Source organism: Natrix helvetica, assembly GCF_964273705.1.
Source record: "Natrix helvetica genome assembly, chromosome: Z".
Classification (NCBI taxonomy): Eukaryota; Metazoa; Chordata; class Lepidosauria; order Squamata; family Natricidae; genus Natrix; species Natrix helvetica.
The window spans coordinates 85,725,886-85,751,734 of NC_138554.1; the positions used below are offsets into that span (position 1 = coordinate 85,725,886).

The 25,849-nt window shown below is 41.0% G+C and overlaps 1 protein-coding gene across 1 annotated transcript in view; it reads right to left on the reverse strand.

The window, feature by feature from the left end:
- LOC309381797 (prostatic acid phosphatase-like) overlaps positions 1–25,849 on the reverse strand; it is a gene marked incomplete at both ends in the record, with an annotated part of 137,486 nt that overhangs the window by 66,264 nt on the left and 45,373 nt on the right. The window contains one exon of the mRNA XM_081933081.1: positions 681–818. Coding sequence (XP_081789207.1) covers positions 681–818 — 138 coding nt within the window. The remainder of the gene's footprint in view (positions 1–680; positions 819–25,849) is intronic.

Sequence of the window (25,849 nt, forward strand, 5' to 3'; positions counted from 1 at the left end):
TATATATCTTTTCTATTACTGTGCACTTAAGTATGTGCCAAATGCAATATCTTTTGTTATCTGACACATCTTACTTAACAGCATAATTGATTTCCTACTTATCAAATAACATATTCTTTTGGGGATGTTTACATTTCATGACTAGCCGTTTTCACTACCTATAAGCTTCTTACACTTGAAAGTCGTAAAACATGTAACTTTTTGTAGGCTGAGGCCAACCCTTATTTTACTTCTAGGGATTATGGAAAGCTCTTCAATGAAGAGGGGAAAGTCCTGTGTTATAAAATCATATATAGAAGAAAATATTTTAAGGTAACATACTATAGGACACTGGATTTCATCCTATCTGCTTGAATATTTACGCCAGGGGTGTCCAAACTTGGGAACTTTAAGACTTGTGGATTTCAACTCCCAGAATTCCCCAGCCAGCCGGCTGGGGAATTCTGGGAGTTGAAGTCTACAAGTCTTAAAGTTCCCAAGTTTGGACACCCCTGATTTACACAAAACAGCCACATTGATCAAACATGAGCCTGAACAAACTGCACCTAGTTCATGACATTACTAAGGAAGAAAAATTGTACTGAGATCTTGATATGTCCAGGATCACAGATTAATCATGCCAGGCTCAATTTAAATTAAACCATGTACATTTGTAAACCCATCCCCTTTCCTGTACTTACTAAAATCACAAGTTTCAACTCCCGTCCTAATGTCGATTGGAGAAGAGAAACAATGAGGGCCAGCAGAATGAAGCACAGATTCTTGGAGCTTCTTGCTAGACTTGTTTCTTCCATTCTGCTGGCAGATATGTAAAGGCTCTGTCACCAGAACGCTTGCTTTTTAAGGAACACTAAAGGGTGGATACCTAACAGACAATTATAAGAGGAAGTGACAATTATGTACATTGATCTATTTTTTAATTTAGAATTTTTTTGAGCTACTTTAGCCCTAGAAAATGAAAGGGATGTTATTGGTGAAATCAGATTTCTTTTCAAAACAGATTCAATTTCTCTATGATATAGAGAGATTAACATATTTATGCATTGAAATCCATAATGTGTTAATTTGATTTAGCAAATTATTTAGCAATCCAATCTTATGGCCGGTATCCATTCAGTGCTCCACCGTTTCCAACAAGTGGGCCTCAAGGCAAAGAAGGAGCAGTTCTATGTAGTGGTCTCCAGGTGGAGTTTCTGGGGTTCCTTATTGATGCTGAAGGGCTACACTGTATCGCCACCAAAACCAAAGCCATTCTAAATGTTCCAACGCCAACCAACAGGACCAACATCTAAGCATTCCTCAGGTTGCTGAACTTCTATGCTATTTTTCTCCCACACAAAGCCTCTATAGCTCATCCCTTGAATCAGCTGCTGGATAAGAAGACACCTTGGCCTTGGGGAAGGAAAGAGGCCAGCACGTTCTGAATGATCAAACAGCTATTGGTCTCCAACACTGTACTGTCCCAATACAGCAAGACCCTACTCCTCCTGTTGGCATGCGATATGTCCCCATATGGAATGGGGGGCGGTGCTGAGCCACCAATTGCCAAATGGCCGGGAAACTCCCATTGTGGTTTTTCAAGAACTTTGGCTACCACAGAATGCAACTATAGCCCATTGGACAAAGGACCCCTGGCTATAGTTGCCAGCATAAACAGGTTTCATGATTACCTCTATGGCTGGAAATTCCAAATTGTGATGGATCCCATTTTAAGCCCACGCTTGAAGATGGCAGGTGAGATCCTGCCGAAACGTTGCAAAGACAATCTCAACCTTACACGGGAAAAGACCTGAATACAACAAAACCAGCATATATATACTGATAAATAAATAAAGGGAGACTAGGATAGATCTATTTCGAGCTAATTAGCTCTCATCAGCTAGCCATACCCTTACTGGGATTAGAACCCAGGCTGTATATATCTTAGGCAGGAGTCTTAACCACTAAGCCACGGGTTCTCTTCCTTATCAGTTGAGCCAGTTTTCTGCCTGCATGGTCTTCTGTGATGAAGCCGAAGGACAGAATGAGGGAGTGTGACCTTCCTCCCATATTTAGGCATACCAGGGGTTGTAACATATATATGTGTGTGTGTGTGTGTGTGTGTGTGTGTGTGTGTGTGTTACAACCCCTGGTATGCCTAAATATGGGAGGGAGCTCACTCCTCCCTCTTTCTGTCCTTTCGGCTCATCACAGAAAACCATCCAGGCAGAAACCCATATTTTTATTTTTAATGTTGCCTTTATATATATATATGTTGTAATTGTACTGATAAATAAATAAAGGGAGACTAGGATAGATCTATTTTGAGCTAATTAGCTCTCATCAGCTAGCCATGATGGGATTAGCCGAGGAGCAGAAAGAGGGAGTAGTGACCTTCCTCCCATATTTAGTCGTAACATAAATATATATATGTATATGTATAGGTATAGGTATAGGTATAGGTATAGGTATATATTTGTTTTCGTAGATTTTCACGGGTGTAGGTATGCTGGTTTTGTTGTATTCGGGTCTTTTCAATCTTACACGGGAAAAGACCTGAATACAACAAAACCAGCATATATATATACATATATACATATATACATATATACATATATACATATATACATATATACATATATACATATATACATATATACATATATACATATATACATATATACATATATACATATATACGTATACATATACATATACATATACATATACATATACATATACATATACCGTATATACTTGAGTATAAGCCGACTCGAGTATAAGCCGAGACCCCTAATTTTACCCCCCAAAACTGGAAAAAGTTATTGACTCGAGTATAAGCCGAGGCTGGGAAATGCAGCAGCTCACGGTAAATTTCAAAAATAAAAATGCAGGTAGATAACAATAAAATTGCTAAAAGTGTGTGTGTGTGTGAGTGAGACAGACAGACAGAGGAACAGAGAGAGGGAGAGAGAGAGGGAAACAGAGAGAGACTGACAGAGACGAATCAGAGACGTACTTTTAACTACCTGGCAGCGGCGTTTTGCCTTGGGGGGCTCCTCAGAACATCCCAAGACTTCGGAGGGAAGTTTACAGCCCTCCCTCGGAACGCTTCGGAGGGAAGCTTCTGCAAAGGCGAGTGACAACAAGTCTCCCAGGCTTTAATTTGCCGAGCTGTGCGCACGCGCCTGTTTTCCACGGCGTGGAGCAGCGGTGAGATTCTGCGCGGCGAGTGATGATTCCAGGGGCCATCTGGGAAGATGAGGAACGCGAAGGGGGACCCTGCCCCCCCCACTGATGGCCCCCGGAATCATCGCTCGCCGCCCAGAATCTCGCCGCTGCTCCACACCGTGGAAAACAGGCGCGTGCGTACAGCTCGGCAAATTGCAGCCTGGGAGACTTGTCACTCGCCGGGGTTATGCAGAAGCTTCCCTTCGAAGCCCAAGAGGAGGGAGGGAAGCGGGCGCCGGGCACACAGAAGAGCCGCATTAAAATGTTTAAAGAGCCACATTTTTTTTTGTTCACTGGAGTATATATATATATCCACAAGCTTTCCACTTACTTGTTTATAAATATAAATATTGATTTAAGTACTTGTTTATAGGTATTATAAATATTATATATAGATATTGTATATAATTGTAATTTTTTTTCACTAAACTATTAATGCAGTCAGTTTGTTCACTACTTTTTCTTTAACTTTTTTTAAAAGTTCTGGGCTGAGTTACTTTTCTTTCCAGTCATTGCAAAATTGTCCATGTTCTTCTGTTCTAAGTAGTTCTAAATAATTTCAGCACAGCTGTTGCATCAGCCTCTTCCCCTTCCATTTCATTGTCCTCTTCTTTTCCAAACTGCTGTCTGTCAACCGCCGCCCTCAAGCACACCACAGTTCTCCAAGTCCTCCTTCTTTCTCGGTTTCTTTCCACTACTTGAGTCTGTATGACTTAGAGTCAGTTCATGCTCTTTCTTGTTGGCTCATGCCAATTAGTTCTTCAGGCTGGTCTTTGCCTCTAAAAATCTGCCACTCTCACTCCTCCAAATGGCCTCTCGGTTATAGGGCTCTCTCACCCGATCTCTGGAGACTCACTGCTTTGCCCGTTCTCCTCTGCGATCTTCCCTTTCTGCCCACACTCACCGCTGTTTCCACTTGCAAGCCAGTCCACTAATCCACTCGATGACACAAGAAGTTGATTAAATTCTTCCTTCCCCTTTTAGATAGTTTGTCGAGACTTCAAGTCCACCATTGAAACAAGGCAGACGCTTGCACGCCAGATTAAAAGGGTATCCTCACATCATAACGGGGGTTGCCCTCTGCCTCGTTAGTCCTAGGGTTTCCCTACTTTCTCTCTCCAAGATCAGCGCACTCCCGGAGGGGGTCCTCCAAACTTGTAGATTGAGATAAGAAGTCAGAGCCCTGATTTCTTCCCCACACTCGTCTCGATGTCACCACCGGAAATAAGAAATTAACCAATTTAAAGTGTGGATTTCTTGTTTAATCCAAGCATTTCAATAAAATATCTTTCCTGCTATTTTTAAATGTGTGTTATTCTACAATTTCTTTTTTTCATGTGATTTGGATTCAATATTGTTTATTGAATAATAAACAAATGAACTTGTCAGCATTGTAGGAAGTTAGCACCCACCCCTCTCCTAAAAGAATGAAATATTCTAGGAAATATTAAAAAGGCAGAATATTATACTTTGCTGGATGAGGAAAGGAGAAACCTGTTATTTAAAGACAAAGCAGCTTCCTGCAGCTCTCTGCTCCCTCTTCAGCTCCAGGGTGATGGAATTAAGACATGGCCCTCAGGACATGATAGGATTAGCACTCTACCCACCTCACCACATGGCACCTGAGAAGATTACATCATCCAGCATTCAACAAACCTACAAAGTTACCCCTGGATGGCCCCCTGTCTGACAACCAATCCAGATACATTTCTTATACAGGAACAGGAAGCTCCAAGGTGGGGCTTAAGATAGGGTATAAATATATCTCTCTCTTCAGAGGTGGGTTGCCATCAGTTCAAACCAGTTCGTTTGAACCGGTAGTGGAAATTGGGACTGGGTCGCTGAATTGGTGGGGACGGCAGGCTGGTCACACCCTCGAACTGGCACCCTGGTTGCCACTGCCATTGCCAGCTTTTCTCATGTTCTTTCAGTCATTTTCAATCATTTTTTCATGTTCTACGCATGCTCAAAATAATTTACAGGCAACTACACATGCATGCGCTAAGCGAACCAGCAGCAACCCACCCCTGTCTCTCTTCCACCCAGTGCTTTTTCTTTTGGTCAGGATCTGAAAGCATATGATCTTTCACAAGCAGCTTCCATGTTTCCAGTGTCTTTCTCCCCACTTGGAACTGAACCCAGATGACATTTCTTCCAACAGCATAAAATGTGCTTGCAAAGCATGAAAAGAAGATCTCAGGATGGTATAGCTGGAGTTTAAAAGAAGAAGTCAAAGAACTACGTTCATGCTCCCTAAATATTCCTAAACAGCAGAAAAATCATAAAATGTTTTTTAAAGATTGTTAAAATATGTTAAATCATAGTGAATAAACTACAAGAGGCAGCATGTAGGTAAAATATATATTATAATCATGGAAGTTCTAGTTATGTGTTAGGCACAAAGCTTAACACATAACTACATAGGGTGATCTTGGTCCAGTTGCTTTCTCGAAAGGAGGCATCAGAAAATCATTTCTAAAAAACTTGCCCAGAAAACTGCAGTAACTTGTCCAGGCAGTCCCTGGGAATCAGACACAATTGAAGGGAAGAATAGAGAGAGAAAGAGAGAATTAAAAGACTGGTAATTATCCAGAGTTATCAAAATGAACTAGAGGGCTCAGTAATGTTCCAGATATTCCTAATATTTATTTTTTTCAGGTCAAAGAACTGTTTTAGTAAGTCAGCAACTGATGCTGCATTCAAACTCTAAAGCATATTTTTGGAATAAAAACTGAATGGCTGTATAGCTACTACATGAAACCTCTCAGGGCTACAGAATGGAAAGAAACCAGGAAATATAAGCCCTTTTGGGTTGGCCTTCTTTAATTACTCGAAACTAATAGAGCTGGGTTTACTTCATCAGTAATTACTTTGCTGGTAATTAGATTGTCAGCTGTAAGGAACCTAGAATGTTGCTTTCAACTAATTCTGCTTTTAAACCAGAATTGGACTGCATGGCTACTTTTTTTGTACTGTACAAATCCAGATGATCACAAGATACAGGAAAGTAAGACAGAAAAATGTAATTTTGGACAAGAGACACTTTGCAGACCATGCTAGATTGTAAAATCAAACATGGGGAACATACAGCAATGACAAAATTTAAGAGTACATATCCAAAACAGAGGTATTATTAAATTTAAGGAAGAATGGTTTCCCTATATATCAGGTATCAGACAACAAACTCAGATACTTAAAGAGTATGGATTTTAATAGAGAAACATTTAATGTAAAGGTAGAACCAGAAGCAATTTTTATCAATAATTTGAAATATTTATTAATCAACATAATGAGAAGAAATACAGTTTTACTGAAACGTTTTAGTAGTATTTATTTTTCTTTTTAAAATTTTGATAATTATTAATAGTGGACATATGAATGTACATATTAATGCTTATGGTTTTGTAGAAATTTACAATTTTTTTTCAGAATGATGTAATGAACTTAGTTTTATATGTTCAACTATTTAATCAAGTAAATAATGAATTTTAAATTTTAGGACAATTATGAATTCTCTGTTTATTTACTAATGTTTTGCTTTTCATCCACCATGTTCTTTTTTTATTTCTTCTTTTAAATAGTCATTTTTAAAATCTTTAAATATTTTAAACTGCATACGCTAAAAAAACAACAACAAAAGTCTAGCACTTTGATTTTATCTTATGTTCCTCCCGCAACTTAAATATATTCACCCTTACAGGACAACAATTCTTCAGACAGGTTTGTTAACTTATTGATCAAGGAAAGATTCAACCTAGAAATAAGGAGAACAATCAACCAATGGAACAGCTTGCTTTCGGAGGTTGTGGGAGCTTATAAATAATCCTTTGAGAGATCCTGAAATAGAATAGATACTTCATATTTTTGTAGATGAATATTCTCTTTCCTTTTAGTGAACTCCTCCATTGATACAGAATCCTAGCCTAGCCTTTGGAAAAAACAGAAGTTCTTGTGTGCAAAATGGTATTCATTAATAAAACCCCATTTATAAAGTGAAACATCATATGACTATGCCCAACTTAATAATATTAGGATAACAGAGTTGGAAGGGACTTTGTAGGTCATCTAGTTTAACTCCTTGCCCAAGCAGGGGACCCTGCACCATTTCTGACAAATGGCAGTCCAATCTCTTCTTGAAAGCCTCCAGTGATGAAGCTCCCATAACTTCTGAAAGCAAGCTGTTCCATTGGTTGATTGTTCTCCTTATTTTTAGGTTGAATCTCTCCTTTATCAGTTTTGATTCTTGCTTTTCGGTGTTCTGGAAAATAGGTTGACTCTCTGTGACAGCCCCTCAAATACTGGAACAGTGCTATCATGTCTCCCCTGGTCCTTCTCTTCACTAAAAGAGCCATGCCCAGTACCTATAACTGTTCTTCATATGTTTTAGATTCCAATTCCCTAATCATCTTGATTGCTCCTCTCTGCACATTTTCCAGAATCTCAGCATTTTTTTTATTATGTGGTGACCAAAACTGGATGCAGTATTCTAGGTGTGGTCTTATTAAGACTTTATATAGTGATATTAGTACCTCACTTGATCTTGATTGCATCCCTCTATTAATGCAATTTAGAATTGCATTGGTTTTTTTGGCTGCCGCTGCACACTACTGACTCATATTTAACTGGTTGTCCACTAAGATGCCAAGATCCCCCTCACAGTAACAGCAGTGTGCAGCAGCTGCCAAAAAAGCCAACACAGTCCTAGGCTGCATCAATAGAGGGATAGAATCAAGATCACGTGAAGTGTTAATACCACTTTATAATGCCTTGGTAAGGCCACACTTGGAATACTGCATTCAGTTCTGGTCGCCATGATGTAGAAAAGATGTGGAGACTCTAGAAAGAGTGCAGAGAAGAGCAACAAAGATGATTAGGGGACTGGAGACTAAAACATATGAAGAACGGTTGCTGGGTATGTTTAGCTTAAGAGAAAGAAGGACTAGGGGAGACATGATAGCAGTGTTCCAATATCTCAGAGGTTGCCACAAAGAAGAGGGAGTCAAACTATTCTCCAAGGCACCTGAGGGTAGAACAAGAAGCAATGGGTGGAAACTAATCAAGGAGAAAAGCAACTTAGAACTGAGGAGAGATTTCCTGACAGTTAGAACAATTAATCAGTGGAACAGCTTGCCTCCAGAAGTTGTGAATGCCCCAACACTGGAAGTCTTTAAGAAGATGTTGGCTAGCCATTTGTCTGAAACGGTATAGGGTTTCCTGCCTAGGCAGGGGGTTGGACTAGAAGACCTCCAAGGTCCCTTCCAACTCTACTATTGTATTGTATTGTATTATAAAAAGCTTTTTCTTTCTTTCCTGTCTAACTTCTAATTGGGTCACCTGTCTACAAAAAGAAAAAAAAAGAGAAATTGAGAGGGAGATATAAGAGAAGATGGTTCAAATCAATGGAAAACAGGAATCATCCATCTATAATCTTTTGCTGCTTTATACTTTAGTTGCTATGCTTTAAATAAAGAGGTGTAGAAGGAAAAACAAGTCAAAACAACAATAAAGAAAAAAAAGGATCATCTACCCATTGTCCCTTGCCTGCTTCAATATGTCTTGTTTTCCTTTTTCAGTGATATTGTGCTGGTCCAGGCTTTTATGATCATATTTTTCAGAGTTTCCCAAGCTTCTTGGGTTGTTTTCTCTGTTAGAATTTTCATCCAAGGAATCTTTCCCAAGTTCTTTCTGAGTTTGTTAAAATCAGCTCTTTTAAAAACTAAGACTTTGGTATCATTATGTTCTATTGCTTGTGTTTGTGTTATGTTAAATTTTAGTCACTCTCACCCAAGGTTCCTGCAGTTTCATCTCCTTCTATCACTTCTTCTCTGTTTGTAAAAATTACCAGAGGCTGGTAAAAAACTAGAGGCTGTCCCTCTAGTTTCCTCCTCTACCTTTTGAATAGAATACAATAGAATGAATAGAATAGAATTATTTATTGGCCAAGTGTGATTGAACGCACAAGGAATTTGTCTTTGGTGCATATGCTCTCAGTGTACATAAAAGAAAAGATACATTCAACAATTATCATAAGGTACAATATTTAATGAGTCGTAGGGTACAAATAAGCAGTCAGGAAACAATCATTATCAATATAAATTATAAGGATACAAGCAACAAAGTTACAGTCATGCAGTCATAAGTGGGGGGAGATGGGTGATAGGAACGATGAGAAGATTAATAGTAGTGCAGACTTAGTAAATAGTTTGAGAGTGCTGAGGGAATTATTTGTTTAGTAGAGTGATAGCATTCGGGGAAAAAACTGTTCTTGTGTCTAGTTATTTTGATGTGTAATTGTTTTTTCTGCAGTTCTAATTATTCTCTGAAGTCTGTGTCTGTCTTGTTGGGTTGCAGAACCAAACCAGACAGTTATAGAGGTACAGATGACAGAATAATTCCTCTGTAGAACTGAATCAGCAGCTCCTTGGGCAGTTTGAGTGTTCTGAGTTGGCACAGAAAGAACATACTTTGTCGTGATTTTTTGATGACATTTTTGATGTTAGGTATCCATTTTAGGTCTTGAGATATGGTGGAACCTAGAAATTTGGACAACAAAATTGTCAGCTAGGTTGGTTAGGAACCTATTTGATTTCTCACTTGATGTGGAATTACCATATTTTTCGGAGTATAAGACACACTTCTCCCCCCCTCCCAAAGGGTGAAAATTTGGGTGTGTCTTCTATACCGAATGTAACCAAAAATGTGAGGCATGGAGGAGGCGATGGTTTCTGACAATGCTTGCAGCCTGGAACAGCTGATTGGGGGTATTCTAGGAGGCTGATCCATCTGCCAATCAGCTGCCAATGTTGAATCAGGATGCAATAATATGCTGATGCTGCCCTGGCTTTTCAATATTTGCTGCAAGGACATGTCAGAGTTTGCAGCAGCCATCACTTTCAGAAAACATACACAAGTAACTGATTCAGCAGGATTCAATAACTTCTCTTTATATATAATATAACACATAAAGTAAATATACAATTCCAAAAGCAGGTTTCCCAACATAGTAGTTCAGCAGAGGAGAGAAGTTTCACTTTCAGTTTTAGTTTCAGATATCAACACAGCATGCAGCTTCAGTACAGAACAAGCCATGCCCAGGCTCCTTGCTGTCTCCTTCCTTGTTGCTCACACAACAAATACCGTTTGTTTCCAAGCAGTCCTCAACTCTCTCACACACTGACAGAACGCTAGCCAGATGAATACCATGAATGCTGGTAGGCAGAGACATAATTTTTTTTCTTATTTTCCTCTCCAAAAGCTAAGGTGTGGCTTATGCTCTGGAGCGTCTTATACTCTGAAAAATATGGCAGTCTTCCAATTGTTGTCAGGGTAATTGAATTGTAGTCTTCCATTACTATTGTGGTGTGTTTCCTACATATATTTGTTAGCTTAGGAAAAAGGACATGTATTTTTTTTTTTTGCTTGATTGGGTGGCCTGTAGTATATACCTATGGCCATGCCATTCTTTTTTTCTTTTATATTGACCCATATGCATTCTAGGAAGGTTTTGTCTTTTGTTTCATGCATTTATGTAGCAATGTAGTGGACCTTTACATATAATGCAATTCTACCTCCTCTTTTATGGGGTTTGGTTTTTTTGAAAAGTTTGTATCTTTCTACCAGTATGTTCCAGTCATAGGTTTCATCCCACCAGGTTTTTGTTATTCCAATTATATCATATTACCTTCATGTATTAATAGTTCAAGTTCACCCTGTTTATTCCCCAGACTTTGTGCATTTGTATATGTCAGGTATGCCTCCTTCAATATCCAAGAAAGAAAAACCTCAACTCCATGTTAATAGAGATAAAGAACTTTTAGTAGATATGAAGTGAAAGCAGCAAAAAGGAAAGCAAGATCTGAACCAGAAAGGCGGGAACATGTACATATCAAATGTTTACCCAGCACCCTCCCCCCAATTCCCCAACCCAGTGTCCAATCTGCAACTCCCTAAGGTGTCATGTGGGGTGCATCTTCAAACAGCCTCATCAAGTTGGTATACGAGACGGCTGGCCTTGATCAAGTCCAAACAGCAGCCACCACCATGTGCAGAAGATGGTGAGAACAAGACTCCTCCTTCTCAGTTTCCCCACCCTCATCTGTTGGTCTGCCATGCTGTTCTGTTGCCATTCCCAGTCACCAGTTCACTGGTCCGCTGTGCCGCAATGCTCCATCACCACTGACAGCCTCTGATTCTAACACTGCTCTATCGTTGCTTTCCATGCTGTTCTCTGAGTTGCTGTCAGGATTTAGTTTGCTGTGCTGCTCCTTGCTGCTGGCTCTCCTTTCTGTTGTGCTGCCACTGCTCTTTGCTCCTCAGTCATGTGGCTTCTGTTTGCTGGTCCATCATGCCAATGTGCTATTTCTCCCAGCAAAAAGGATTGCCTGGATGGCTTACAGTAAGCTCACCTATTGTCTCTTCTCTACATATGGTTTTCCTCCCCACCTGCTCTGCTCTCTCATCAACTCACCTTTTTGTTCTCTGTCATTACTTTGCCCTTAGTCAGCTTGCCTCTCTACCCCAGGGATGATTTTCCTCCCTGCTCCACAACTAGCTCAACTCACTCACTAGCTCGCCTCCTTGTTTTTCCAGTTTGCTTTGCCTCTCCGCTCACCAGAGGTGGTATTCAGCAGGTTCTGACCGGTTCTGGAGAACCGGTAATGGAAATTTTGAGTAGTTCAGAGAACCGGTAAATGCCACCTCTGACTGGCACTGCCCCCATCTATTCTCTGTCTCCCAAATCCCAGATGATTGGGAGGAAATCTTCCCCTGGAGTGGGGTGGGAATGGAGATTTTACAGTATTCTTCCCCTGTCATGCCCACCAAGCCACGCCCACCAAGCCATGCCACCAGAATCGGTAGTAAAAAAATTTGAATCCCACCACTGCTGCTCACCTCACTTCAATGGGCCTCCAGACTCTTGGGTAGGCCTCCAGGTGCAGCTGGGCTTCTCTCAGCTGCCACATTTGCTCTGGGCTGCTGCCCTTGGTGAAATTTTCCTTCTGTTTCTCCAAGCTTTCATCTCCTTTCCCTTTTTCCACTCTTATTCTATGGTTTATCTTTCCTCTCCACTTCTCCTATTGTTTATCTTAGTTTAATAGTAACTTTTCTCCCTGCTATGTAACTATGCTTCCTCCATTGCCATCATCTTGAACTCTTAGTTTTAATTGCAACTATGATTGTTAAGCAAATATTGTTTAACAATATTCCAGATGGGAAGTGACCAAGGTGTAGGTGACTGTGTGAAGTGCATGTTGGTCCAGGAATGGGTATAAATGTCACAATTTGAAATTATGCAAAGGCGCTCTTGGCCACAACTGCCACTTGTTTCTCAAGCAGTTGTCACAAGTCCAGGAGAACTCTCAGATTATGCCTTAAATCAGTTTGAGGCAGTGTAATCCTATCCATGATCAAAAGTTATAATTGCCGAAAATCAAATCAAATTGTCTAATTCAATTATGCCAGGATTTTCCTGGCCTGTTATTCCCCATCCAGACTTCAACAGCTTCTAGGCACCAAGAAAGGATGGTCACAACCTTGCTTAACTCTCTGTGCCGAGAGATTTGCATCTGAATACATCTGAATGCTGTTGATATCTTACCCTGTGATGATGGATGATGTTCCCCAGCAGTTTCCTGTGTTTGTTAAACAGAGCAGAGAAAGTAGAAACTCTTGAGGGATCCTGCAAAGCAGGGGCCGATTTTCAGATTTTTCAGTCAGATTTTTTAAATAATTTTTTTTATTTTTAAACATAAAAGACAACATAAAAGAATGCTCATCCATTACATACAGCATGTCGTTTGGTTACAAGCTTTTGTGCATCCATATTTTCAATTTCGTATACAGTCATAAATTTTCCATCTAATATGACTAGGTACCTCACTTTCATTGTACATCATATATTCAATTACGATTAATAGTTCTTTCTTTTCAGCAAACTTAATTCCCTTGTATTCTTGATTGTCCAGTGAATAACAATATACCTTTATGTAACCACTTATCTCATTCTGATTATTTTTACAATGTGAAATAATTTACCAATTGTTTATGTTTATACATCACTACTTTCAATTATGCATAATCCTGCCAATCATCCATCAAGTATGCTTATGTTCATTGTTGTCCTTGTACATCGTACATTCAAACAAAGATATTATTCCTTCATTTTTAAATAAAGTATTCTAAATATTCACTTCATAGAGATACCAATCTTTCATTACTTCCTTATTAAACTATTTATCAATAACAAGATATATTTATAATATACATCACTACTTAAAGTTATGCATAATATCACCAATCATCTATTAAATGTACATAGATTCATTATTATCCTTGTCATCCATTTTAAAACAAAATATTCTAAATTATTCAATTCATATATATGTCAGTATTTCATTATTTGTTATTAATCTATTTAACAACATAATTGTATTATCACTTAACTCCTTCAATTCAAACATAAATAAAACATTTTTCATTTCCAAGGTTTTTTGTCCAGCCACTGGTAAAACAAATCCCATATCTTATAAAATTGGTCATCTTCTTGTTCTCTAATTTCAAATGTCAATTTACTCATTTCAGCACACTCTCTTGTCTTTCGAATGACTTCCTCCTATTTTGGTATTGTTTCATTTTTCCAATTTTTTGCAAATACGATTCTAGCTGCTGCTGAAATGTTTATAATCAAATATTTCAAGTCTTTATTGTAAATTTCTGGTATGATTCCCAGTAAAAAAAATCTCTGGTTTTGTGTATCATTTTCTCTAACCACATGTGAATTTTAGTCCAATATCTTTTGGCTTCAATGCAAGTTCATCACATGTGGTAATGATGACATTTCCAACACTTTTCCGATTTATTCTTGGACATTCTTGCAATTGTTGGGGATAAATGCCACCTGTAAAACATCTTATACAAATTTTCTCTATATGCACTTGACATTGTCATTTTATAATTTTGGGACCACAATTTCTGCCATTTCTCTAAATCAATCCCACGTCCAAAATTCCCCCCCCCCCCAAGCTATCATAGTTTCTTTAACTTGTTCCTCTTGTAGTTTAACCTCTAATAAATATCCATATAGTTTTTAAATTTTGTCTAACTCAGTCATTTTGTTATAAAGACCTTTTGATTTTCCATCTTCATTATATCTAGAGTGTATCTGCACATATGAATACCAATTCATTTCTATTCCTTCTTGTTTCAACTCTTGGATATATTTGAGTTCACCCTCTGCATTCAATATTTCAACATATCTAACTGTTTGTTCCTTTTTTATATATTATTGGATATGAAAATGCTTCAATGGTTGATATCCAGACTGGAGTTTTTAGGTAGATTTTTCAGTCAGATTTTTCATCCCCAATCAATACCAGCTGAGAATGGTCTTGGAGGAAGGAAGTGAACCAGGATCACACAGTACCCCCCACCCAGAAGCTATTCCAGAAGTATACCATAGTCAGTGATATTGAAAGCCACAGAGAGATACTGTGACTGCTGAAAATCTATGCTAATTGCCAAGCAGTCAAATTTAACCACATGAACACAGGGACTTTATGAGCTAGAGGTTCAAAAACTAGTCATAAATCTCATTTTTCAGTGATGTTCTAACTTCAAACAGTCACTGAACAAGCAGTTGGTTAGTGAGGAGTACCTGTATTACCTTGCCTTGAATCAATGTGGCTTTAGTTAATAATCTTGAATTGTTCTCAGTTAACTTTTCCCTTTTGGCTTAACACCAAAAAACGATGTCCTTATCATCATAGGAGATTGGAATGCTAAAGTAGGAAGCCAAAAGATAACTGGAATAACAGGCAAATTTTGCCTTGGAGTACAAAATGAAGCAGCGCACAGGCTGATAGATTTTAGTCAAGAGAATACGAGGGTCATAGCAAACACTCTTTTCCAACAATCCAAGAGATGACTCTACACATGGACATCACCAGACAGTCAACACAGAAATCAGATTGACTATGTGCTCTGCAGCCAAAGATGGAGAAGCTCTATACCAGTGATGGCGAACCTTTTTTGGCTCGCGTGCCACAAGTGGGGGGAGCGCAGGGGGGTCGAGTGCGGGCGTGCTGCACCCATAATGCAACGCGCGACCCCCCCCAGTGCGCATGCGTGCACAACGCGCGACCCCCCCATTTTTACATTTTTCTTGCCCTCCCCAGGCTCCAGGGGCTTTATAGGAGCCTGGGGAGGGCGAAAAGACCTTCCCCCGACCCCCCGGAGGCCCTCCGGAGGCTCCAGGGACTGTCCGGAGGCTTCCCTGAAGCCTTCGGAGCGTTTAAAACCACCCTCCGAGCAAACCGGAAGTGACTTCCGGGTTGCTCGGAGGGTCGTTTTAAGCGCTCCGAAGGCATCAGGGAAGCCTCGGACGGTCCCTGAAGCCTTCGGAGCGCTTAAAACCACCCTCCGAGCAAACCGGAAGTGACTTCCGGTTTGCTCGGAGGGTGGTTTTAAGCGTTCCGAAGGCTTCAGGGACGGTCCCTGAAGCCTCTGGGGGGCAGGGGAGGTTCTTTTCGCTCTCCTCGGGCTCCTATAAAGCCTCTGGAGCCTGGGGAAGGCGAAAAATAGCTTTTAAAAAGGTGAACTCAGCTGGCCAGCGCGCGCATGCGTGCTGGCCAGCTGACAGGGCAGCACCTCGCGTGCCCTGACTAATGGCTCCGCATGCCACTTGTGGCACGCGTGCCATAGGTTCGCCATCACGGCTCTATACAGTCAGTATAAACAAGACTAGGAGCTGACTATGGCTCACCTCATGAGCTTCTCGTTTCAAAATTTAGGCTTAAATTGAAGAAAGTAGGGGAAAGCACTAGGCCACTCATGTATGAACTAAATAATATCCCTGATGAACATACAGTAGAGATGACAAATAGATTTAAGGAATTAGATCTGATAGACAGAGCACCTGAAGAACTATGGATGGAGGTTCGCAACATTATACAAGTAGCAACTAAAACCATCCCAAAGAAAAAGAAATGCAAGAAAGCAAAATGGCTGTCTGAGGAAGCTTTGCAAATAGCTGTGGAAAGAAGGGAACTGAAAGGCAAGGGAGAAAGAGAAAGACACACCCAATTGAATGCAGAATTCCAGAGAATAGCTAAAAGAGATAAGAATGCCTTCTTAAATGAACAGTGCAAATTAGAAGAAAACAATAAATAGGAAGGACCAGAGATCTCTTCAAGAAAATTGGAGATATGAAAGTGGCCCAGCATCCACAAAGACCAGTTGACTTGTGCGTCAGAAACCAGAAGAGCAGCTGACGACAGTGCACTTGCCCACAGAGAGGGCTCTGCGTGCTTTTCCTGGGATGGGTGCCATAGGTTTGCCATCATGGCTCTAAGTCATACATAACAGATCAACATGACACGCTAAATTCAAGTTAATTTGGACCCATCAGCATCTGAGCAAGAAAGCATTTTGAGCTACATTTTAAGCTATTTATTTACAACATCTTACCCTTTCATTGTATTATCTACATCACTAAAATGAAAAAAAGTGATTAACTTCTTTCCTGAATATCGGTGTTTTTATTAACATAGTAAGGCTTTTGAGCATAAAAAAAGACATTTTCCAAGTGTTTGGGACTACAATTTACCTAATGCCCACCAGTCTAGAATATATAGTGGCAAAAATTATTCACCATGTAGACCAATGGTTCCCAAAGTGGGCAGTACCACCCTCTGGAGGGCAGTGGGATGACTTAGGGGGGCACTAAGAGGAAAGGGGGGTGGCAGAGGGGTGTTATGAGGGTGAGGAAAAAAAGATCATGTATTGTGTTGGCTGCAGAGGGCGTCGCCCCTAGGTTGGTAGCTTCCCCTTAGCTAATTCTCAGATGGAAAGGAGAAACTTGCCGAGCAGAAGATGGACTGTTTAAAGCCCATCGGCGTTGGCAGAAGGACAAAATTACCCAAACAAACCTGGAAATAGCTGTGGGTTTCCCCTTAAGCAATGTCACCATCCTCCCCTCCAATCACTGCCTTCCTTCCAGGAGAGGGGCACACGCCGCTTCAATCACCCACCCCACAACACCACCGGCGTCTTAACCAACTGGCTTGGCCTGTGAAAAGGTTTTTTTTTTAACGGTCGGTGGTTGGGGAGATCGTGCACGGTGTTGCTAGGGTGGAAAAAACCCCACCAATCGAATTCTAGTTGAGCTTGTGAGAGAGCTCTTTGCCACTGGTTTAGAAAATGGTCACATATTTCGTGTCATCCCTTTCCTTTGCATGGAGACACTGCTGGGTAAAAGTAACTTGGGGGGGAGGTGGTGATGAGCGGAAGTGCGGTCGCTCTCTTTTGGTGGTGTGGATTTTGGTTAGCGAGGTTTGGATTACCAGCAGGAGGGAACTCGCATTGCAATCTTCCGTTTCTAGCCTTGGAAATATGGGTGTTGTTCTTTGATATAGGTATAGTATACTATATGTATATACTACTATAGTATAGGTCAGGAGTCCCCAAACCTGGCAACTTTAAGACTTGTGGACTTCAACTCCCACAATTCTCCAGCCAGCATAGCTGGGAGTTGAAGTCCATAGCTGTCTGGAGAATTCTGGGAGTTGAAGTCCACAAGTCTTAAAGTTGCCAAGTTTGAAGACCTCTGGTATAGGTTCTCCTGCTTGAGCAGGGGGCTGGACCAGAAGACCTCCAAGGTCCCTTCCAGCTCATTTATTCTAAAATTTATAAAAGCTCCACTCAATGCTGGTCGCGGGTGGATTTTTTTTTAGGATATGTGTTTAGTTTTTGAAATATCCCCATTACCATCCTCTCTCTTTGCGGAATTACTGGTTTTGAATAGTTGGTTCAGCGAGCAGAAGTTTAGCCATTGAAACCATGTAAGCATTTAAAGGCAGAATGTGTCTGCAAAATAATTGGCAATCTGAAGGAGATAAGATTATATTGTATGCCTTTATATGTGTGGATATGTGCACACATAAATTTTGCAGCAGGGTTAACAATGACCAGAGCACCTCTTGGTTAGCATAGCCAATAAGAAACTTGGCCAATAATATTAAGGCAAGTATGAGCAGCTATCTGTCCATGGTTGCTTTAAAAAAATGACACCAGAGTTTCTTGCCATTTTTGGATGGGGACTGGATGAAAACAGTAATACAAATCTTAAAATTGAGATTTTTTTTTTAAAAAAAGGAAAAATAGATTGTACTTCAGTTTTGCTTAGATGTATGATGTGAGTCAACCGTTTTTGATATTTAGACCACCAAATCTTAAAGACTATGCAGGTCGTTTGGAAGGGGTTAGTAGCAAAGCTAGTGTTGATATTGTGAAAATTAATGAAACTGAAAATTACAATGATGTTATTGCAGGGATGTGACTATCCAGCTAAAGTTGTTTCTCTGACATTCTAAGACTTAGATGTCCGAGTGATATCAGGATCTTCTTTTGATGGAAATTCCAGATTGGGTGATAAATTCATTTTCAGATACTGAGGAAGATGGGGTAGTGGAGGCACAACTCATAGAGCTGCAAAATGACATTGAGCTGAAGCCAAAGTTTAAGAAATCGTACCAAGAGTTTTGGTTACAGAAAGAAATTTCTGATCGCTATCCTGCACTATGGACAGTGGTTAAGAAGCTCCTTGTTGCATTTCCAACATCATATTTGATGGAACGTGGCTTCAGTCTGGTCATCCAACTTCTCTCCAAGCAAAGAAATCGACTTCAGATTACCGAATGTGATGATTTAAGACTCCTGCTAAGTGACTTAAAACCAGACATTGGGAAACTGGTATCACTTTATCAAGCCCATCCATCACATTAAGAATTTACTGAACAGTGAAGTAGTTACTAAATTTTACTGAGTTTACTAAGTTACTAGTTACTAAGGTTCTTGATAAACGACTATCAGACTTTGAAAACCTGGTATCACTGGATCATGTTCAACAATTTTGTTGAATTAACATTAAATAAAAAGGTTTTTAAATTGGATTTTGAATAAATGTGGAATTAATTGTTGCAGTTTTGAATTTTACTGTTACTATCTTCCTTCCGTTGTGCAAACCGCCCAGTCACATGACCCCTCCAGCCACGCCCACCAAGCCACGCCCACAGAACTGGTACTAAAAAAATTGAATTCCACCACTGAGTGGGGGGCACTGAGTATCAGTTTGTAGCACCAAGGGGGCAGTGGACTGAAAAAGTTTGGGAACCACTGATGTAGACCATAGTATGGTTTATTTAGCTTTAATGTGTTCTGTGAAGCTAGATGATATAAACTTGACACCTACAAACTGTAATTGGAATATATGTGAATTGATCTACATATATAATTTTACCTATAATTAAGATATATTTAAGATATGACGTATGTGTGCAGCTGGTTGCAAAGTGAATGGAATTGCATTAAACCTATGATTTTGAACAGATAAATTTTATATTTTTTTCCTTTCTTTTTTTGAACATGTTTCTATTTTAGGCCTTTGGGGTCATTGGTTATATCTGAGCTGAGTTGTTTGCTTGCAGATGTTTCATTACACAATTCCGTCAGTGCCAGAAAGGAGTGGAAGTTGTCATCTGCTTATATACTAGTGGCTCGCCCTGGTTTCTAGGAGTGTTCTTAGTGGTTCCTTGATAAGGCTGTTCTTTATTATTAGCTTGTTTGTCTGAGTTGGTAGTTCTTCGATTGGAATATTGTTTATTTCTTGATTGTTAGCCTAGTCTTAATCTTGATGTTAATATCTGTTCATCTGGTATTGATAACTGATGAGGAAGTGTCTTGATCTTTTCATTTCCTTTTGTCTCTTTATCTCTATGTGCCTGTTGATGGCTGATTGGGTGCCAGGTTGACAGGAATTCTCTAGTATTTTTGCACTTAGCTTGATCTAGGATCAAGTTGAATCCTAGTTTCCCAGTTGAAATCATGATTAAATCTATCAATGTGAGGTGAAATTAAGGCATTTTCATCATGTCTTTTCACTGCTGGTTGCTGTTCATGGATGTGTTCTGCTAGTTTTCTGTCTGTGGCTGCTACAGTTTTTTTATTGTATGTTGTAGATGATCCTTGTTTTTTTCTTCTGCGACTGCTGCTTTTTTGTTTGTTTGTTTGTTTACTTACCATATTTTGGCGGGCTTTAGTTGGTTTGTGTGCTATGTGATGTCATGAGGTTGTAATAGTCTGTTGATGATTTCTAAGATGTTTTCGAGATGTGACAGTGCCATCCTTTTACAGCTGGTCTTTGTTGTACTGTAGTAGTTGAATGGTGAGGCAAATATACCAACAAATCACCAGAACACCCCTAGGATCACCACTTTCAGGACTCATAGAGAGACAGCATTCTCTCTATGAGTCCTTCCATTCCCCACCATCCAGTCAGAACTGAAGATCCTTCTTGGATGAGAAGTGAAACATCTTCAAAGAAAAACAAGAAAGTCCAGTTGCCTCTTGAAAACACACCTTTGGAACAATCAGAATGGCATTTCAGACTATAAACTCCAAGTCTTCTTCTCCTTCCTCTTTCTCTTCCTCTTCTTGTTTATTAGATTTTGTCCCACTATTCCTCCAAGCAGCATTTTTACCCACAGTAAATAGCTGTGGAAATAGCTCACCAATGTTATTTAGGCTATGGGCAGGGGAGGCATTATTTAATGTTTCCCAAATATTTTCCTTCATTATCCGAAACTGCTTATTAGAAAATCCTTTTTACCCAATGTACATAACACACTTTAAGTAGAACTAAATATTCCTGTTGTGATTGGTTATTGGGTTTGACCCAATTTAGGGTACTCTACACAGATTTTGGAAGTAATAACCTAGATACAGATGACCTGAGAATGCTGAGGTTGCTAGGTCAAGTTTCAGCTGCATCTCAAGGCAGCAACAGGTTAGCACAGATTGGCATTCAGCATATCCAGTGGAAAAGGGCCAAGGTAGAGCACTGCTCTGAGTGCAGCACAGAGAATTTAATTCATACCTATAAAGATTCTAAGTTATTTAGTCACATTACTAACAGTATACAGATACTGACAGCTCAAACTATTCCTAAACAAATGAAAAGTTATCTTAAAACTATTAACCTCACAGAGAAACAACTAATAGATAAACATACATGCAGACACACATAAAGACACATATTCAAAAAGTCAAATTCAGATATAATTAGAATACAATTTAAAATTTCTTTGGTAGTTCATATTAATAAGAGCTCAGATTATGGAAAATATTGAGTTCTAGTGGCTATTCCTTTCCAGTATGGGAATAGTTTTTCTGTATATTATGTTTTTAATTTCCCGTCTACCAATCTCAAGAAAGTTGCCTGAATAGGAATCATTTTCCTTTCTTTTGTCCTTGTATCTTTCCCAACTTTTTTTTTTTTACTCTAATGACATTTGTGTGCTTGTATTTTAGATATTGTCACCCTCTCAGACTATAGCTGAGGTTGACTAAGTTCATCTACCTTTGAACCAACATTAAAATGGTACTGGTAGTCCTCAACATACGATTATAATTGAGCCCAAATTTTTTTCCAAATGACAAACAGTTAAGTGAATTTTGCCCCTTTTTATGACCTTCCTTGCTACAGTTGTTAAGTGAATCACTGCAGTCATTAAGTTAGTAACATGGTTGTATCTGGTTTCCCCATTGACTGTTGCAAAAAGTGATCACATGACACTGCAACCATCATAAAGATGAATCAGTTGCCAAGCATTTTGATAACATGACCCTGGGGATGCTGCAATGGCCATAAATGTGAAAAACGGTCATAAGTAACATTTTTAGTGATGTTGTAATTTTGAACAGTCACTAAATGAACTGTTAACGATAGTGTTTACCCTTGGAAAGAATGATAGTGTTTACAGTTGGGGAGTCTGCCTTTCTGTTTGTCTGTCTGTCTGCATGTAAAGTAGACTTAGTTTGCTATAGTAGTTAAAGCCCTATATTAGAAATTAGGAATCCATGAGTTCTAGTCCTGCCTTAGGCACAAAGCCATCTGGGTGACTTGGGCCAATTACTTTTTCTCAACCCCGGGAAAGGGGCAATGGCAAACCACTTCCAAATTTTGCCAGGAAAACTGCAGGGACTTGATTGCCCAGGCACTAAAAGTCAATGCTCTGACTTGTAGGCACAAAAAAAGGAAGGAAGGAAGGAAGGAAGGAAGGAAGGAAGGAAGGAAGGAAGGAAGGAAAGAAGGGGGAAACAAACAAAAGTAAAATATGGAAAGAAAGAAAGGAAAAGAGTCAAATTCCCTGATGACTATAGTGGTTTATAGAAAATATTTGGGCCCAATTTTCTTCTCATGCTAATACTAGTTTCATAGTTCTCATATTAATGGAATCACCTTATTGAGATATGTGGCATATACATTTAATAAATTAAATAATAAATAGTAGCAGTACAATAATCTTTTATATCTCACCCATATCACATATATAAGAGTTCATATTTACAGAGTTATACAGGGTTTAGATTAAACGGCCCCGTAACGACCCCGCCTCCACACTTTCTGGTGGCCATGCGGCACTGTGCTATAAACAAGCCCGGGATCCTTGCAAGGCTGCAAAAGATCACTGGACTCGCTTATAGTTCAGGGCCGTGGCAGGCCACTCCAGATGGCCTGCTGCTGCCCCCCCACCCCGCGCTTAGTTGCAGCTTACTTACCTCCTTGGAGTCGGCAGGCAGCAATAGAGAGCCAAGCAGGAATAAAGGTAAGTGGGTTTAGATAGGGTTATTAGAGGCGGGTGGGGCGATTGGTGAGCCAGCCAATCAGTGAGCGGTGGGTAGGGCTAGGATAGTGTGGACAGGCAGCGGGGGGTGAGCAATGGAGCAGCTTCCAGACAGGAGGGGCGAGCGAGCGACAGAGCCGGGGGTGGGGCAGGTGTTCTGGAACTTACTTCCCGGTCCGGTGACGAACTGGTTCGCCAGAACCGGTGCGAACCAGTAGAAACCCACCACTGCTACAACCCTACATAGCAAATATGGGCCCCCTCCAGTGGCCCGGACGAGCCGTCAACAGTGAGTCTTGTAAGACCACTCTGGGAGGAGTTTGACTCTGTTGCCCCCGAGGATTTGGACAGGTTGCGTGGACGGCTGCGGCCCACCACATATTTAATGGACCAGTGTCCCTCCTGGCTGGTACTGGCATCCTGGGAGGTGACACGAGGCTGGCTTCTGGGCCTGGTGAACGCTTCATTGGGTGAGGGATCCTTACCAACTGCCTTGAAAGAGGCGGTGGTGAGGCCCTTACTCAAGAGGCCTTCACTGGACCCAATGGAGCTGGCTAATTATCGTCCAGTCTCCAACCTTCCTTTTTTAGCGAAGGTTGTTGAGAATGTGGTGGCACAGCAATTTCCGCGACACCTTGACGAATCCGAATATCTAGACCCACGCCAGTCCGGCTTCCGACCCGGACACAGCACAGAGACAGCCTTGGTCGCGCTGGTCGATGATCTCTGGAGGCCCAGAGATAGAGGTTGCTCCTCTATCCTGGTCCTATTAGATCTCTCAGCGGCTTTTGATACCATCGACCATGGTATCCTATTGCGCCGGCTGGAGGGGATGGCAGTCGGAGGCACCGTTTTACGGTGGTTCGGCTCCTACCTCTCCGACCGGTCGCAATGTGTGTTGACGGGGGGGCAGAGGTCGACCCTGAGGTCACTCACTTGTGGGGTGCCACAGGGGTCGGTCCTCTCGCCTCTCCTGTTCAACACATATGTGAAGCCGCTGGGTGAGATCATCCGTGGTTTTGGGGTTGAGTACCACCTCTACGCTGATGATACTCAGCTGTACGTTTCAACCCCAAACCACCCCAGTGAGGCTGTCGAAGTGATGTCCCGGTGTTTGGAAGCCGTCGGGGTCTGGATGGGGGACAACAGACTCAAACTCAACCCCTCCAAGACTGAGTGGCTGTGGCTACCGGCACCTCGGTTCAGTCAGCTAATTCCAACGCTGGCCATAGGGGGCGAGCAGCTGCCCCCTGTGGAACGGGCGCACAATTTGGGCATCCTCCTAGATGCCCGGCTGTCAATGGATGATCATGTGGCAGCCGTGGCAAGGGGGGCGTTCCACCAGGTTCGCCTGGTGCGCCAATTGTGCCCCCTCCTGGACCGGGATGCCCTACGCACGGTCACTCATGCACTGGTTACGTCTCGCCTGGACTACTGTAACGCTCTCTACATGGGGCTTCCCTTGGGATGCGCCCGAAGACTGCAGCTAGTCCAGAACGCAGCCGCGCGGGCGGTCATGGGGAGTACCAGGTACTCCCATGTGACACCGCTCCTGCGCGAGCTGCACTGGCTGCCTGTGGTCTTTCGGGTGCGTTTCAAGGTCTTGACCACCATCTTTAAAGCGCTCCATGGCATTGGGCCCAGTTACCTGTGGGATCGCGTCCTCCCACATACATCCCAGCGGCCAATTCGCTCTCACAGAGAGGGGCTTCTCCTGGTGCCGTCCGCTAGGCAATGCCAGCAGGCGACGCCAAGGAGTAGGGCCTTCTCTGTGATGGGCCCAACCCTCTGGAATGACCTCCCCCCCAACATTAGAACCACCACCGACTTCCGCTCCTTCCGGCAGAAACTAAAGACTCACCTGTTTCGACTGGCTGGCCTGGCATAATTTCAACGCATATCTCCTGGCATTTATATTTCACTGGTTTTTAAGGGTATTATTCTGTAGACTTAATTTTATTGGGTATTGGGATTTTAATGTCTGTTTATTTTAATTATTTATTAGCAATACAGTCCTGCACATCTTTTATCCTCCTCTTATCCATCCATCTATTTTATATTTGTATATATATATTCTCCATGTAGTAATTTTAATTGTTTTAATTTTGTTCTTTGACATGGACTGTACACCGCCCCGAGTCCCTTTCGGGAGAGGGGGCGGTCTATAAGCGCTAATAAATTGAAATTGAAATTGAAATTAAAAAAATAATCTCAAACATATAATGGTCCACTATGTAATAATATATCTCACTGGGATAATTATTTTTTCAAGGATTTCAGAAAAATCAAATTTTATGTATTACTAATTTTTATTTTATTACATGGAGGGATTTCCCTCTTTCTATTTCTTTGTCTTGTATACTATATTTAGCTTAGTGTTTTCTGTTACATGGGCTTCCATCATCTCTCGTTCATCTAGCCAAATACAACATACAACTCCTTTTTTACGACTCTGCAATCCCTTAATTTGGGGTAGAGCTGGGGTGACTGGATTTACTGGCCACTTGTCTTTTCTGATGTCATGCAGAATTCACAGATTATTTCATCACGCTCTAGGAGAGAAACATCTGCTGCTACCTAAGATTGAACTCTCAACCATCCAAGTGGCAGGCAAGTGTCTTCAACATATCTGGATGGAAAAAGTTAACTAAGGCTGTGTTGTGGAATTTTATGCAAGGGAAAAAAAAGGCCAAATTCTCAGTAGTCACTTGTGGAAGGGTCCAGGAATGGGGTTATTCTCATGTCCAATCTGCCCAGAGACTGTGTTAAATTTGAAGCCACGCCTCTTTGCTTCCTGTGCCTGGCTCTACTTTCAACTCAGTCTGGCCCAAGAGAGACATTCTTTTCCTGGCTCCCGTGAGTTTAAATTAAACAACCTTCATTCTCAGACCCTCTTCCAGCCTGGTGCCAGTTTGTCTTGGCTATAGGAGGTGGGAAGGCCAAAGGCACTGGTGGGTGGC